Here is an 18,442-nt window from a genome sequence, read left to right as displayed (position 1 = left end):
AGATTTGCGAACTTTGATGCCAAGCTACTCTATATCAAGTGATATAGATCGTAGTCTGGAAGGCAATGTTCCTTCCACACTATGAAGGCCCCCCTTTGAAGCATTACTTTCTGGTTGTACCGAAGGGACTATGGGCTTGGCGGCAATGGAAACGGTTTAGCGGGTCGAGGATGTAGTCCTGCCTCCCTCGTTTGCTGCTGGAGGTGATCCCTAATCCCGCACTTCCTGGACAACCCAGGATGTCTGTTGACTCCATTGTTTAGGAAGAAAAAAAACTGTGAGCTATATCACTTGATATAGAGTAGCTTGACATCAAAGTCCACATATATTATAGAGATCCGTGTTGGGTTATCGGTTTGACTTCTAGGCAATAAAAAATAACACGCTTTGTGCAACAATTGTTATTTTTATTTCTCTGTTTGAAACGTGTGATCGATGGTTCGAGATGATTTCCATTCATTCGTTCGGCTTGTGGCGCACTTCCTGCATGTGCCTAGCAGCGTTAAAATTCTGCAACGCTTTCTTGAACGTTTGAATACAGCTGTCCCTCGATTCTTTGAACAGCTCCATAGCTACGTCTGGAATAGCGGGAAATCAGACCATTAGAAAAATGTCCAAGAGAAGAGAGAGCAAATTTACTCACCCAGTAAAATGCGAACTATGTTAAGGTTACTCGCATTTTTTACATCGTCATGATGGCGGCTGTTGACTGCCGCTTTGCCGCTATATGTGTAACGGCTCGTGTTACGAAAAATATTGTCAACATTCGCCCTCATAAAATCGTACATACTCTGCCGCCCTTGACGCAAGAACAGCTGCCTCAGTTCCTTTTCGCGATTTTCTTCTCTTAAACCGACATCAAGTTCCATTAATGTATCATCATTTGTAATTGGAAAACATATCTTAACTGGGTCGACGTCATTCGGGAGGTTTTTCTTAATACCTTTTATTTCCTCGTTAAGCGTTCCTAATATTCTCTTTATTGTTTGGCCGTTCGAGTTTACCGCATCTAGTTTCCTACCAATGTTTACCTCCATGGTCTGCAAATGTGTTGCTGTAAATTGGTTAAAACAAAATGTAGATATTACGTTCAAATTAGTTTTATAGGGGTTGTTTTATCATATTATAATAGTTGTACTCACTGATATTGTTCAATTTCTCCATGAAATCAAAACTGGAAACTGTGCAAGATTTTTGTTGACCTTAAATAAAGAAAAGTTATGTTATATTTAATCATAAATCTATATTATAATATATAATAATATACGGTATACCAGTATAGCTCTAAGAATTGAGCGTACAATATATTTAATAAACTATGTCGGTGGCCGCTACAACTTAGGATTATTGATTATTGAATTGTTATCCGCAGGATTATTGATCCTTGAATTTTTATCAATGAACAAATATTATTCTCTTCTTCTGACTCCACCCCCCTCGATTTTTTGTGGGTTTATTTTATTATTTGAAGGGGAATTCAAAATTTTATTGAAAAAATTAATAAAATATTGAACTTTTCCAGAAAATTCTTTAAGAAAACTGAAGAGTTTTACGATTTTATCAATTTAACGATTTATTTTTATGTACCACCTCCTTCGTTATCCAAAGACCAGTAGGACAAAAGAAGAAATTTATATTTGTTCCGGCCTAACAGTACACACTTATGCTACGTTTTGACAGAGCAGGTGAGTTGCGTTCAATTCAAGCGACTTGTTCAATTCACTTACCTTGTCTGAACTTAGCATTAGTTTTTATTTCTGCAGCTCGGTAAAATCTTTTTCAAGAAGTTTTCAAGTAGAAAACGAAATACGCATCTGTTAATTCATAAAAAGTTAATAGTGGAAGTCAATGGAAGAATAATAGTCTTTTAACCTTGTAGCATTTCCCCTAACACGCTCTAAAATAATTAATTAATATGTAAAATTTAAAACAATGAAAGCGGAAATTGACATGTTTCTGATCTTTCAGCTGATAACAATGAGAAACTACAGAAAAAAAAAGTCTCTTTTGAGAATGTTACGATTATAGGAAGATGTTATTAATGGTAGAACAAATTACCCCATCTGTTTTTAAATGCAGCAATTGATATTTCGGCACCAACATTTCAAAAGGGCGTAACTGCTTTTGTAAACAAGAGCTTCTCACGTCGCTGGTGAGCTAATTTGTGCCTACCCACGCAATCCAGCGTCATTTAATGAAAGAAGAGTATTCGATGCTTCCATCAGTGGTGTTGAAATGAGCCCACAAGCGACGTAAGAAGCATTTGTTTACAAAAGCAGTTACGCCCTTTTGAAATGTTGCTGCCTATTTTTTCTCTTTCGCATGCCGTATTGACTATAACAGTTATCAGCACTAGATCATTTCAAAACAATGGATTATAGTGTAGCGTTTGTGCGTTATCATAATCCTTGTCATGGGAAAACAACATTCAGATGCATTATTCATGATTATACGAAGATGTTACATAGCAACATATTTGGTGTACGCTAAAGAGCCCCGCACATAGGATACGTTTGCGTTGCGTTTGACAGTTTTCCCATGGGAAATGTGTCAAACGCATCGCAAACGTATCCTGTGTGCGGGGCTCTTAAATCTTACAGCACATATATTTAAGTATTTCGAAGTAATTTGACTGTTATTGTAATAATGTGATGACCTAATGAACAATAGACGTCTTTAATAGTTACATAGTTATAGTTGTCCGAAGACCCATTAGACATAGTTACCCGAAAAACTGGCCTCAGGTTCGCTGGTCGAACTATCCGTCCATAAACATTTTTCTTCGCGATCACCAATATCATCCAAAACCCCGGCTTTGAGTTCGTATAAGCTGGCGGTGATCGAGTTATTTGTCGTTTTTACAAGTGATTTTGCTTTATCAACTGAAGATCTGGCGTTTGATTTTTCTGTCTCCACGCGACGATTAGATGTAGCAGAGTAAGGTTTCAGTTTTACGGAAACACCCAGAGGAATTTTGCTTGGATGTAGCTCTGAAATATATAAAACTGAGTCACACACATAACAGTAATTTGTTTGCTTAAATGCTTATAACGATGTATAACGAATCATTGCTGTAAATCGGAATCTGGAACGTGAAATCCGAAATATCATTCAAATAATAGAATGACACGTGATATTTTGTAGCAATTTCGATTTCTTGTCTCAGATTTTGTATTTAGAGCAGTTAACTGTTGGACTGCATTAGGCTTCTAATAGCTTATTCAGACTACGAGCTTTATCACTCAATAAAAGATATTTTGAAAGGAAACGTCGCATACTCCCAGTGAAAAATAAAATCTGTGATCTTTGACATCATGATTCTTCTGGTAACAATTGGTAATAAAGCTTTTAGTTGAAAAGTGACAAAGAAGTTTAGTATAATTCAAAAGTCTATAAAAAAATGTATGTCAATTAGTCGAAGCCCTATATACAACATAGTTACCCGAAAACTGGACACAGGTTGGGCAGTCGAAGTATTCGTCCTTAAAAGTTGTTCTACGCAATTATCCACTCTAGCCGAAAAACCAGCCAAAGGTTCGTATATTCCGGCGGCGATCGAGGTGTTTGTTGTGGTTTGTAGTGTTTGGTCAAGTGAAGAGCTGGTGGTCATTTGTTCTGTCTTCACACGGGAATCCGATGCGACGCAGGAAGGTTTCAGCTTTACGGAAGCGCTCAGTGGGATTTTGCTCGGCTGCAGTTCTGAAATACATTAGAGTCATTTAATATTTTTATCACAAACATAATAGTCATCTGTTTTCCATAATTAGTTTGGTCAAGCTAGCTAAGGGTGCCAGTTGACACAAGATCATTTTCCCTATCAGGAAATTAATTGTAAATTAAGTTTCAATTTCAAAGCCATTTTAGAAGTGTAAGGTTCAATGTCCACGTAGCGTCAATTCAACTCTGCGTGAACACGGCGTTAAAAAGACGCAGGTGTGCATCGGGAAAAAGCGATAACGCAGCGTCGCCACGCCGATGCACACGCGTTATTTAAACGCTGCGATCACGTTGCGTTGAAAAGACGCTTCGTGGGCATCGGGCTCAAAAGCTGTACATATTAAAATTGGGATGATTAAAGGCCGATGTCCACGTAGCGTTTTTTCAACGCTGCGTGCACGTGGCGTTGAAAAAACGCAGGTGTGCATCGGTGCGGCGACGCTGCGTTACCGCTTTTTCCCGATGCACACATGCGTCCTTTTAACGCCGTGTACAGTGTACACGCAGCGTTGAAAAGACGCTACGTGGGCATCGGGCCTAACAATTATTTCAGTTGTGGCAAAGATATCACGAACACTTTTGGAGAAAGACTACTACCCCCACTCGCATATCAGTCACATACGGTTTTTTTTGCATATGGAGTTAATAGCCATTGAAGTTTAAAATCGCATCTACACCTTCAAAAAACTCTTATACATTGAAAATTCAACGGATCTTGTTGAAACTTTGCTGAGTTATTCATTATTCGTTAGATTATCGTTAAACGATTTTGTATGATTGAAACGTAAGCAGAAAACTACTAGATGTTGATGGATCTACGGGACCTGGATCGGATAAGCTTACATCATCGTTCATCAAAAATTGCTAGCTTTATCTACGACGCTGCTTTTTGTGTTGAACTTAGATTTAACTAAAAAAAAACACACTAATAAAGATATAAAAAAAAATAAAATCGCTTGCTTGCTTACTTAAATTTTAATATGTTTTTATACATTGTAAGTGGTTGGCATTTAAAAGCCCTTCATCTATACACAAATATTTTTTTTCTTTCCTAGGTTTTTAAAATTCGCAATTACCTTGATATGTCAAGGTAATGATGACAAGACAAGATGACCTTTTAAAGGCTCTGATTTTTGGTTTATCGTAAAACTACAATTTGATAACCTAACTTTTCTATATACACTATAAATTAGAATATCCTAATTTAGTACCAGCGCCCTAATCATAGTTTGGTCCGTGGATAAGCAACGGACCCTAAACCTTTCTTTACACTCACCAATGCGTTCATGTAATGTTTTCAACCCGGCCAGATGGTGGGGGCGGCAGGGGCTATGTCCAAGGGCTTTACGATCCCTCCCCATGGCCTCTGCGAGTCAGCGGGGCACATGTGGTGCATGGGGAGTGTCCCTGCTTCGGCAGTGGTGTGATTGATCTGCTCATGCTCTGGCAGGAGTGTCGTAGCGGGTAACCGCTATTGTCACCTCGAAGCATGGCAGTGGAGCGTCAGTGTGAGCATCCAAGTAAGACTCAAATGGTGTGAATGCCTGTGTGTGAGTACATTAAGTACTGCCTATCCCCCAGAAGTAATGCTGGGAGGCAGTTCCTGGGGGAAACGATGGCGGAGCCCAAGTGAGTTTAGAGGGTATTACCAGTCATGATATGACTGGTCGAGTCCCACACTCAATACACTTCCGTGTAGTAGCTTGGCAAATACTAAACACGTATGCTGGGTCGTGCGTAGGTGCATTCTCTTTGTAAAAACAAAATGGGGATGACTTTCGCTGACTTCCTGGTCGATGGGAAGTAGCTGAGTCTGAGACACTGATTGAAGATCAGCGAGAGGTGCTCGAAGAACGGAGCACTCATATGTTTGAGGTCGAGATTCAGGATGCTGTCGAAGCCTGGGGACTTCGTGTTCTTCGATGATTTGAGATAGGCCGTCAATTCGCCAGCTAAGATCTCCAACTCCTCCGAACAGTCGTTGGGAATCAAATAGATGTTGTTAGCATGCTCGTTGACGGCTGCTTCGTGTGGACTGACGATGTTCTGCCCAAGATTATGTGAGCTGACGAAGTGACAACCTATTTCAGCGACCTTCTCTGCAGGAGTTAACAATCGATCCTTAGAGCCATTATTGTCTAATTGGGTTAAAGTGAAATTAGTATTTGGCTTGGATTTTAGTATTTTGGTCATTTTCCAGAATGCCTTAGTACAGTCTGGGAGAGCGCGGATCTTATTCGAAAAATCGTTATTTCTGTGGTCCACCATTCTGGCCTTGATAATTGGCCGGCTTCGTGCCGGGGTGGTCATGAGTGTAATACTCATATTTGTGGACTTCGAGGATTTCCACGACGTCAAGTGGCAACGACGAGAACACGTTGCTTGACAGAATGTTTTTGGAAGGGGTTTCCCACGCCTCCATGTGTGGTGCGTTTCGTCACCATGCCAGCGACCGAGTCAGCCACTGAATCTTCCATAACGAGACCAGGAGAGAAGAACGGCAACGCGACGAGGCAAACACGATAAAACGGGCGATGGAAAGAAAACTTGAAAAGCACGACCGATCGTGGTGCTGTCTCGAACTGGAATTGACGCTCGTTTGCAGAAAGTTATTTCCCCTCAAGATGGAAAGATGCGTTAATTACACCTATCCATAAATTTGGAAACGTTCATGATGTTCAAAATTACCGAGGGATATCCATTCTAAATTGTCTTCCAACCGTTTTTGAGAGCATGGTGTTGGCTTTACTGTACCTGACGATCCAGCACATAACCGACGTTGACCAACATGGCTTTGTAAAGAAACGCTCAACGACCTCTAAATTGATGAGTCATAATAAAATTTGATGAAACATAAAAAATCGCAATTTTCATTATGATTTCTGGTAGTACATTTTAAACGAACACTATTTATTGCGTTTACTCAAAAGTGATTAAAATCAAATAGGACTGTTATGCTAGTGGGGGCAGTGCAGTGGCTTGCATACTTTTGTGTGGCGACCGCCCCTCACACATAATCGCACCTCGATTATAGCGTGCCGGTTTATAGACACTGACATCTGTAGTGACATCCAAACTCCAAACTGAAAACTCAACTGACAAGACGAGGCAGAACAATAGGACTGATGATAAGTGCTAAATGCGAGAGAATGTTCACGTTCTCTAGTTGATATAATTACAAATTTATCCAATTGAAAGAATTTATTATACCTAGGCTAAAAGCTTAATTTGTTTCCCCATTCGAGTAGTAAGTTAAAACTCATATAATTATCCTATTTGAATGCACTAAATTTTATATGTGAATTGTGTTTTGCAGAACAAAATCCTAGGTTAAGCTACACTGTAGTCACGGGCTACGACATCAATTATTATTGAATTTTATATTATTGCTCTAATTAATTCCTAATTTCTAATTTGATTAATTTTAAACATAATTTTAAATTAATAAATTTTTAAACAATTTGAATTGTGCGTTAATTGCGTGAAATATGAAAATGTTCTGTACAGGTATACCATTACAAAGCGCCTCAGACATTCTTTTCCGGGTTAAAACAATAGCAAAGAAATTATAAAACGTGAGTTGAGTATGCCACAATTGAATTATAAAATAACTGATAAAAATGTATAATTTCAGGAAACTTTAACGATGGTAATAATAAACCTGTTTAAAATTTCGGAACTGTTTCATTCTGTTGCTTAAACAACACTTTTGTTTGTTAATGTGATATACAACATAGTTACCCGTAAAACTGGCCACATGTTCGGCAGTCGAAGTATTCGTCCTTAAAAATTGTTCGACGCAATTATCCACTCTAGCCGAAATACCAGCCATGGGTTTGTATATGCCGGAGGTGGTCGAGGTGTTTGCTGTGGTTTGTAATGTTTGGTCAAGTGAAGAGCTGGTGGTCATTTGTTCTGCCTTCACACGGCAATCATATGCGACGCAGGAAGGTTTCAGCTTAACGGAAACGCTCAGTGGGATTTTGCTTGGCTGCAATTCTGAAATACATTAGAGTCATTTAAAATTTTTATCACAAACATAATAGTCATCTGTTTTTCCATAATTAGTCTGGTCTAGTTAGCTTAGAACATAACAGACAAAAGAACTACAGATACTCACTTGACCTAATATTTAATAATTTATTAAATGTATGATATTATCACGATGGTCAATATTTTCATTATTTGTGATATTATTATATTTGAAGAGAAAATCGAAAAAACGTACATTTTGATGCTCATATACCGCATTTGTAGTTTACGCCTCAAAAATACTGAGACTTACTGGCGATAGCAGATTGATAGGGAAAATACCGAAATTATTTGGTCACTAAATAGTGGGGCTCGTCGCTTCCTTGGCGTTGAAGTCACTTGCATGTTTTATGTTTATAGAAGTTAAAATACCGACTTATTTCGACAATATGATATGTTTATGTCCGCAGGGGTATTTTTAGGGATATTAGAAAACTGTATGATCTTGTAAGCTAAAGAGCATACGGCGACGCATGGTACATTTATGCAGTGGTGCATCAATTTATTATGACTAACTAAACCTGTTGGGCCAATTCCAACATATCTGCTAACACATCTAAATAGCTGTACCTATGTATTCTCAAGTGCTAGAACCGAGAAAGAAAGGCCTGATAGGCGCCGAATGTTTCAGACAACGAGCAGAGCTTTGATTAGATTAAGAGCCTGCTTTGAATAGCTGTGCAGGATGGCAATGACACTCCGTGGGGGATGCATACAGGATAGTGATGACTAGGACCAGCACACCTTCTGAAAAGTCCCCGGAGATGTTAGCCAGGATCGTTGATGGGTTGTTTCCGAAACATGACTCATCGTACTGGCCCGCTACACCGTACGAGTCAGTTAATCGTCGCTGCAAAACTAGGCTCCTGGTCCGGATGGAATTCCGAACCTGGTCCTTAAACATGCGATTCTTGCCAAGCCATATATTTTTAATAGCTGCCTCCAACGAAGCCAACGAAGCAGAGGTAGGTGCTATTGCCTGAGCTCGGGAAACCACCGGGGGACCCTTCGACATACAGAACATTTTGCCTACTAGACATGACTGGTAATTTGCTAGAGAGGGTGATCCTGAATTAATTGTCCGCCTATACATAGTGTGCTGGTGGCCTATCAAGCAACCAGTATGGGTTCCGTAAGGGCCGTAAGTAGTAGGTAGTAAGTAGTAAGCAGGAATCTTCGCATATGATGTAATACTAAAGGTCACTGGTAACACTCTCGATGAAGTTTAATTTAAAAAACTTTGTGTATTGGGCTCACGATAACGATACCAGCAGACAATTTCAGAGACGCATCGTGGCGGAATCCTTACGTACTGTGGACTCCGAAAAACGCTCCGATTGAATGGAGTTCGCCGCCGTAACAAACACGAGACCTGGACGATGCTCGCGTACTTGAAGTTTTCGAAAGGAAACCGTACCATTTATGGGGGGTGCAGATGGCGAACGTAACGTATATAAGGCGAATGAATTACTGGAATTACTGGAAGATTGTGGTGGGCCGGGCACGTAGTTAGAATGTCGGACAATAACCCGGTGAAAATGGTTCTCGATAACGATCCGACGGGCACAAGAAGGAGAGGTGCACAGCGAGAAAGATGGATCGAACAGATGGGAAACCGGATCCTCTGAAGACTCTGAGTGGCTTGGAGACGACTGTTATATACCGCAAGCCACACCCCCCCTCCCAGCCTCAAGCTAAATAAATAATTAATATGTGAGTTCCTTGAGCCATTGCGAATGCTTCACTATTAAAATAAGTCCATTACAGATGTTCTACGTTCTCCACTTTGTTCTGCAATTGAAATCAATTGTTCCTCTAGGTTGCTGAAAAGAGACGAGGCGACTTCGACGTCAAGGAAGCGTCGAACGCCCCTATTTTGAGACCAAATAATCTCGGAATTTTCCCAATCATTCAGCTATTTCCAGTCAGCAATCGATTTCAAAGGTCGTGAACTTCAAATACTGCACGAATACAATTTTACTGTCGACTAGTGTTAGCGATATCAATTACACGACATACCTGAATCATTTTTTTGTCTGATGCTCTCATACGTAAGCCGCATTTTGTTTAAAGTAGCAGAGTCAACCACTATTGGTTTCGTCGTTTTTCCCTTTTTTCGCTTTGGCTCCATGTTTTCTTCTTCATGTTCTGCGTTCAAAAATTCGTAATTATACATGCTGAAATAGAAAATTATTTATCATAAATGACTGTACGATGGTACAATAGAGGTAATAAAACATAGATGAAGATTGTCGCTGCGGTTCCTTTTGTTCTCGTCCTCAAACATATTACACAACCTCACGAGGAGAACAGCGATATTCTTCGATATTCTATGGTTTATTACCTCTATTGATGGTACTGCTTCATAGACGTTTTCGAGTCGACACGGATGATGCCTTCTTTTTCGACCTTCGATTTCAATTATTTCGATGATGGGAGACGTTCTCCAGAGCGAATGTTGAATTCTTCCGGAAATAATTTAAGTTGAGGTAGACGGCACAACGCAATGTCTGCTGCGTGATAGTCGGTAGAGGTCAAGGACTTGAACGGTTGGATGGTGGTTTCTCAGAAGCTGCTTTCAGAGCAAGAAAATATCACATTCAGTATGCGACGGTTAGGCAAAGTTTTTGATAGGCAGATGGTTCATGGTTCATGGAACTATGCATCATGGTTCAAAGATGGGCAAAATGGTTCATTTAACCGAGCGGCTCAGAGCGAAACATTCACTTGAATGAGCCGACTCATTTGAACGGCTCGTAGGATCATTTCGAAGTAGTTTTTTTTTGTCAAATAAAGTTTAAAAGCAAACTGTTTGATGATATGTTGCATATCCATTTGTGTCTTTATTGATGTTTAAGGTCACCCCTAACGGAATCCTACTTTCAAAGTGCTCGCGTTTTCGGGGGCACACCACTCGATACGGAAGCAACGCACAACTGTCATTTTTATTTGTTTACGCATGCTGCGACGCAGCAAAACTAAATCAACAAAAATAACAGTTGTGCGTTGCTTCCGTATCGAGTGGTGTGCCCCCGAAAACGCGAGCACTTTGAAACTTGGATTCCGTCAGGAGTGACCTTAAGTACTTGTTTACAAATCTAAATTTGTCTAGTCAAAAGCGACGAATCAACACGAATCACCAAACGAGTAACACAACTTTTTATAACAGCTTCGAAACCCTATAAGTATTATTACACTTCTACCCATAAGCCGTTTCTCCGCGAGTATTCTCCGTTCGGTTTCGTCTATCTCAGTCGCTCTTGCCGGTTAAAATAATTCATAGAAAGTTCATAAAAAGTTCGATTTTGGAGTGAAATTAGTTTGTTAATTGATTTGGTGTGGTACATAAAATAGGAATACATAAATAATTAGACTTCAATGGATTGAATGACTTTACTAAATGCTTGAATTACACTGGGGTCGATCTATTGAATGTCATCCCCAAGAAACCCTACACTCAACGTTTTAATTATTCCAAAAGCATTCGATGTTCGTGTATAGCTGCCACTACGTAATACTTAGATTTACCAGTATTCAACATAGACTAGTCCTTCTAAGTATTATAATATCTACACCGTCGTTTCAAGAAAATAAGTAGAATTGAATACGCTGAAATCTCAAGCTTTAATTAGAGATCCATACTATGTCAATAATGAAGAACCTGATACCATTCTAACGTTTGGGAAATATAAACTACACGTAAAAAAATAACCTTATATGTTTTGGCGAAAAACCATTCGAAAATACTTATACTCTTTATTATGCCACCTAATGAATGATCCCATACCAAAAAGCTAATAACATTCATAAGTTAATGAAAAGTATAAGTTTCGGAATGTATGTGACTAATGCGATGTATAAGTTTTTTCTTATACATATCATTAGGCGCCTGCTTTGGCAAAAAGGTATTAGAAATATTAATAATAAATAACATTAATTTTTTTTACGTGTAACAACAGTTACCAAACTACTAGACGTGAAACTATACTGCAGAAAGCAATGATAACATAAGTAATGATAACATACATATGCCTTATGAATCCCAATATGTTTCCTTATGAACAAACATCATAAGGCAAAACTTATGAAACAACAAGTGTTCATATGAAAGAAAAACGTGCTTGGTTGTTCTTGTTTTTTCATTTCGGTAGTCTCGGAATTTGCATTTGATTCAAATACAGTCAAACCTCCATGAGTCGATATTGAAGGGACCATCGACTAATGGAAATATCGAGATGTGGAATAGAAAATCCCTGGGAAGCTGTTTGAAGGGACCATCACAGTAACCCAGAAAATATTTTTCAACATAGCAAAATTTGCTTCCATGAGTCGATATCGAGTCATAGAACATCGACTCATGGAGGTTTGACTGTAATTTTCAAAAAGTACCTACTACAATCGCAAAAGCCATACCAAAAACCAAGTTCCGATCAATTTGGTTAAAATTCGGATGGGAGGTGATAGAGAGTTGAATGCCACCTTCCGGTTCCTCGTCCGGGTCCATGGAACATTTTCACCACCATGCTATTCCACCAAATTGGATCAGTTGCGAGCACTGGCTTGGGAACCTCGGCGCTTACCTCATAGCAATTGTAGTCGGCTGAAAACCACTCATCCGGACCAGTACCTATAGAGTAAGCTTATGTACTTACTTGTTTTAGTTTAAAAGCAGTAAGAGATTTAAATTAAATTATTAAGCTATGAACGATGTGTTTATACTATGTGTTCATAATAAATCTAACAAACGATCACCGTTTTCAGCTTGTTTAAAGAAAATTAAATTCTATTTTTGAAACGGAAATTACATACCAATCAAGGTTGTCTTTTTTCTTATTTGATTTTTTGTTCCAGGTGGAAAACCGTCAGACGGCAGCGCTTCTACAAATCACCAAAAAAGCTCGCGAGATTGCTGTGAAACTCAATCCTCCGACCGCAGTGATTACGTCACTCTCGCAAATCTTTTGCTTTTGCCTCTCCTGGAAGCCGTGTGTAAAGTTCTGGAATGCGCTGCACACCGATATCATTTTACCGTATTTGGTTTCGATGGTGGAATGATTGAGAACGAATTGGTCGAAGAAAGACGAAAGATTACGGCATCGTCCTGGAAGCGTATCCAAATTATTACGAGAGAAGTAATGTTGATGTTGATCGTAGAGTACCAGTCGATGGAAGAGGAATTTCTGCATTTCAGTCTACATTGAATGTCGCGGAACACTCCACGGAATAACGCTGCGGAGGCGCAGTACATCTAGAGTAAATTTTGCCGCACTTTCTAAAACATGAAATCACCGAATGGCGCTGGATAGGCGAATTTATGAGCAGTTGGATGGACACGACGTTTCGATCCGACAAAGTTGGTGCAATGATGACAACCATTCCTGGAAAATTGTGTGGGGTGACCAAAATCAAAACGCACTTGGAGGAATAAATAATTACTCTACGATATCTGTACACATCCAAGCAAACCACGGATGACATAGTCATGCTATGAACGAACCAACTGAACAAGACAGATAGTGAGTCTGATTCAATTTTATTGAATTGTGGATTTTCTAATGCTAACTTCTTCTTTCTTCTAATTTCAGGCTGTATTGCTGTTATGAAAACCTGTTAAGAGAAAAAGGTGATGGCCGTAGTCATTTTCGAAAATCTCATCGTAGAATATCCAAAAGTGTTGGATTCCATTTTCTCTCTGCACTCTCAAGACCATCATCAATTTAGTCGGGGGATAGAATGAGCCCTCCTATAATCTACTATCTCGATAGAACACGGTGTTCAAGAATCGTCCTGAGAAAGATGGAGACCGATCATGGAGTATGTATTAGCTAAAAAGTTATTGCGACTCCGTTGTGCTCAAGAATTATAGAAAAGCCATTCGACAAGCTACGATCTACATCACGTCTACATACTCGGTTGCATCGTCAGAACTATGGGTGGATGATGTGGTCAGTCTATTGTTCAGAAAGGCTAGGAGGAATAGAATCGTGTATGGAATACGCTATCTGCCATCTTTGACATGCCCATCTTTCGCAGCAGGTCCATGACCATGGCCATACTATCAAGAATACGAAGTAGATTAGGAGCGGCACAGGGGCGCATAACCTGAATATCAGCGATTTGTGTTTTCCAAAATCGACAATTCCTTTAACATCCATCGCTTTTCCTTGGAACACTGAAATGCCGACTCCAGAAGGAGGAGCGTAAACTGTCTGCCATCAAGCATCTGGTTCCTACTAATCACCCGAGTCGTATCGAAAAGGAGTTGAGATGTATGTTTATCGCTGGGGCTAGCAATATTAATTTATGCCTCTGCCGACTGGAGTAGGTAGCATTTGTGATGTCATTCATCACCCATGATCAGTTCCAAGTGTAATTCGATAAAATGACACCGACTGATGCTCAATTGCACATGAAGAATCTTTTGATTGTTTTTAAGTGGGTACATGAATTTAATGTGTCCCATCAGAGCCAAGCAACTTCTTGTACAATTCCAAAGAAGCAGACTTTCTTGCTCTCGGGTTGGCTCAGGATATAAGTGACCGAGGCGTCAGAGAAGCATTAGTTGAAGCAAAGAAAAGATGGGAAAACGAAGGCTTTCGGGCTATGCAACGGAAGGAAATCCACAGGACTCGGATGCCGTTGTGCAAGTGCAAAAAAAAGGAAACTGCATGATAAGTTGGATCATAATAAAACTCACGTTATTAGCGCTATGGAACAGGAGCAACAACCACCACCAGTGTTGTTTAAACGATATTAAAACAATTTAATCAAATCATCTCACGATGGAGCTCTCGAATAAAACAAAAGATCTGTAAAGCTCCCGGCTTGTGCGGCAAGTCAAATCCACCATTCTGGGTATTAGTAGCAATATAAAGGTGGCAAGGTAGAAGCAGCAACTCAACTTGGATTAGTGCTGCAGCGAAGCTTGACGCTGTATGCAGATGCTTCGGTAAAAGTCAGGTATGCAACATTTACCTGGTGAAGAAAGAAATACAGGTATTCCGTTCCGGAGCCAAAGGACAACGTGCGCCGAAAGTTTTGTTGAAATTCCCGGATAAAACCGCCGTCGACCACGTTTTGGCTGTCGGCGTCATGTTTCTTACTATTCTCTCGCGATGCATTCTTTGGCTGAGATTGTCAGTATTATTGGCGATCAGGGCATTAAAAAGAATGCTAAATTATTAGAACGTCACGTCAAAACTGCCCAGCGGAAGCAACCACTGAATCTCCGAAAACTTTTACTGTGACTTCGTTTCCGCTTTCGACTACTGCGTGCTCGTCAACAACAAGATGAGGAATCTAACACCACGTTTGCTATAGAACCATTGAAATTTCACACGTTGTGGTATAGGAAATGAAGTATATTTTTGTTATAAAACAAAAATTAAGGACGTTTCTCAACAAAATCTTGCTTTACGGGGTTAGAATTTTAAAAGCACACAAAATAGACATGATATCTCGATTTTTATATTTTTTTCGCATAAGCAGTTAATGATTAAGATTGCTGAATTTCTAACCCCACAAACTTAAAATTGTTTGATAAAAAAAAAATCTTTAACGTTCTAGAGACATTTTAATTCTCATTTTCTATACCATGCCATGTCAAATTTCCATGGTTCAACTTTTTCTCTAAACTTTTCCAGGTGGCAGCACTGATGAAGGAACCTCCCCCATTCCTATTTCCCGGAGGCTCTCTAGAAGGCGTATCAGGCTGAATGAAAAATGAGTTATTATAAATTTATATCGAGAAGGGATTTGCTCATAAACGAGAACACAATGCCAAAATTTTATACTATCTAAATTATAAAGTAATAAGGCGTAGGTAAAATTAGCGAAACAAAAAACAATTCTTATAGAGATTTTAGAATAATTTACTCATCCGTGTATAACGATTTCAAATTTAGTGTGAATGTAAAATTTGTAATTATTTCCTAATTGATTCTAAATTATTAATTGAAACCGACAACATGAATGGTGCTGTTTTGTCGAAGAGGCATTTCATCCCATTGAGAGAACTGAAATTAAGTGAACAGAACTTATAAGTCGAGGTGTAACAAGAAAACTTCTAGGGATAACACTATAAATGAGGCAATGAATGTAACAAAAAAATCAAAAACAAACGACCAAGAACTATTGATGAATAAATGCAATATTTAAAACATGAAATTTAATCAACTTTGTCTTAATAAATACATACTACGAAGAAAAAATATGGATAATATATTAATATGGTAAGAATTTCATGAAACCAACTTAGGAAAATTTCATAAGGTTATTCAATGGAGTTCGTATGGCAACTATAAGATAAACATTCTTGTTTATTACAGACCTAGTTCATCCCAAGTTCAATATGTCATTAACCGCGTATTACGAGTAGGTTATAAGGGTGATGTTTAGAATCCCGACAATAATAGATTAAATCGTGTTTCAGCCTTTATCACAGAGATGCATTTTGAACACGAGAATGCGTGTTCACAACATACTGAACACTGTTCAAGAGCACTAACCTAACATAGGTAGCAACTCGTATCCTAGAAAAACATATTCAAGCGTCGGAATGCTACACATTTCTCGCTACTTATTATCTGCCGTTCTACGCATCACTGTCCCATGTTACCTTTGATGAAACAATCAAACTCGCGTCAATTTGTCCCACTAATTTCAGAATCGATTGAATCGGAAAATTGGGGCAGTAATTTTGAAATGTAATGAGCACAGGAAACACTTTGTTAGAACATAATACGGATCACTACTTAATTGAACGTTTTTCAGCCTCCATAGTTAGCAAAGCCTCCAAAGAGTACCAAGGCACGCTCTTGGCTCATGTTCTATTCAGAATGCATCTCTGCTTCATCATTATTATTTTTATTAGATTTCCTAATACAGTATTAATAAAACTTTTTAATTATTTTCAGAATTCCAGGAACCGTTGGAAGGACCTTGCGGAAACTTCTACCGTTAATGCTCTGGTGGCATAAAAGAAAGTAGCCCAAGGTACACACTTGATTAGTTCGTCATCGAAATTGTGTGGAACTGTTAGACGATTCGAAAATTGTTAAAAAATAAAACAACCACTATTGTATCAGCGAAAGGACGAAGGTCTAAATGCCGTTCAGTCATTCACGAAGAAATTCTACCTGTGTTCCAATATACATACAGCCATATAGCCTGCAAAGCAACCAAAAATAGCAAGACCGCCAACAACGATTGTGACATTTACAAGCATCATATTTACATTATTAATACGAAGGAAGATGCACTATAATGGAAAAGGGTGATGAAACTGAAATATGCCTTATTTTAACCTAAATAATCCTTTGAATATTGATTAGAGGTTGGTTAGGTTGTAACTCGACTTTTCTTATAATTTCGTTATTACTTAATTTAAGATTTTATGTCTAAATTGATATCCACGAATGCTTTTACATGACTAATAGTCTACCCACAGTAAAAATTCGATGAGGTTGAAAGGCAATAAGGCGATAAAAGTAAACTTAGGAAATTTGTCGGCATGGGGTAGAGACAAGATTGCCTTTATGATTGAGTAAATGCTTACAAAAGAACTATTAGGGCCAAATTGTAGTCTGTAAACAATGAAATAGTTTGGGCCTAAATTAGAATTGATTTAATTGTATTATAAATAATCTCTTGAAATGAAAAAAATATTATACCTAATGTTGTATTAATTCAAAATATTTCTAAACATATTTTAAACTACAGACAAAATTAAATCCGGAGTACCTACATAATTTACGGTTTCAAAATACAAATTGCAGTCCGTAGTATGTTTTTGTAATCCTATTCTCACTGGATGTTGGACGGAGAAAGAAATCAAAAGCTGAACCACTGAAATGGTTTTAAAAATACATGAATAATTTTAATATACCTGAATTAACTTGAATAACTGGCTGTGACGACACTCATGCAAAAGGACGCTTTCAACAATGATGATGCCAAGCGGTGTGCAAAGATGCGAGAGGATGATAAAAGATACGAGAAGATTGATGGAGATGTCACAGATAAAAAATGATAGAACGTTAAAGAAGATTTTATGAAGATGTGTTTTGATATCGTTAAAATGGGCAAAATCTAGATGTGTCGCACCCCTCGTATTTGAATAAGATAATGTTAGAATGTTTAAATTGATGTTACCGAATGTTCCATATTAGTAAATTATAAGAGAATACATTATTTTTTACATACCAGTTCTCGGTGTCTTTATCCGTGGTCATGCACCGTTCATCACCAACACCACGACTGTTAGGTATCCCGGCCCGGCACCTATTCTGACGATTCTGACCGTGGCAATCTGTCTGCCCGGTACCTGAACAGGGTTTTTCCGGAAACGGAATCGTGCTAGTGGTGGCCGTTGATTTGACCGGAAGCTGACCGGACGACCCAATTTTGCTGCTGTTGCTCTGCTGCATTGCTGTAATTCCGTAGATATATGCACAATTACATACGGATAACAATCAGTAATACAGTGATCTTTTGCTAATTGGAGCACGACTGCACCCCAAGCTAGTAAATGGTCGCACCCCAATTAACAAGCCCCCGTGGAATAGCGCCCCAGCTAAAAATATTCCAGTTAGTGAACATCCACTATACGCAACATTACTCTAGATATAACTTCAATACGTTGATGCTTAGCATTCTATGAACACAATTCGTTTTTGCCGTGCCCAACATTTCC

General features: G+C 38.8%; 1 protein-coding gene across 1 annotated transcript; it reads right to left on the bottom strand.

Annotated features, from left to right (window-relative positions):
- Positions 1–398: 398 nt before the first annotated feature.
- On the bottom strand, positions 399–18,313 carry LOC134206066 (uncharacterized). The gene is made up of 8 exons (XM_062681746.1): positions 17,953–18,313; positions 9,769–9,926; positions 7,459–7,716; positions 3,451–3,699; positions 2,727–2,990; positions 1,143–1,202; positions 644–1,054; positions 399–578 (listed from the first exon to the last, which is right to left on the bottom strand). The coding sequence occupies exons 1-8, from the start codon at positions 18,174–18,176 to the stop codon at positions 457–459; spliced, it is 1,746 nt and encodes a 581-aa protein (XP_062537730.1). The 5' UTR covers positions 18,177–18,313; the 3' UTR covers positions 399–456.
- Between the last annotated feature and the right edge of the window lie 129 nt (positions 18,314–18,442).

This window comes from Armigeres subalbatus, chromosome 1, assembly GCF_024139115.2.
Source record: "Armigeres subalbatus isolate Guangzhou_Male chromosome 1, GZ_Asu_2, whole genome shotgun sequence".
NCBI classification, from domain to species: Eukaryota; Metazoa; Arthropoda; class Insecta; order Diptera; family Culicidae; genus Armigeres; species Armigeres subalbatus.
Note: the sequence above shows the minus strand (reverse complement) of the source record. Positions and strands in the feature narration are given on the sequence as shown.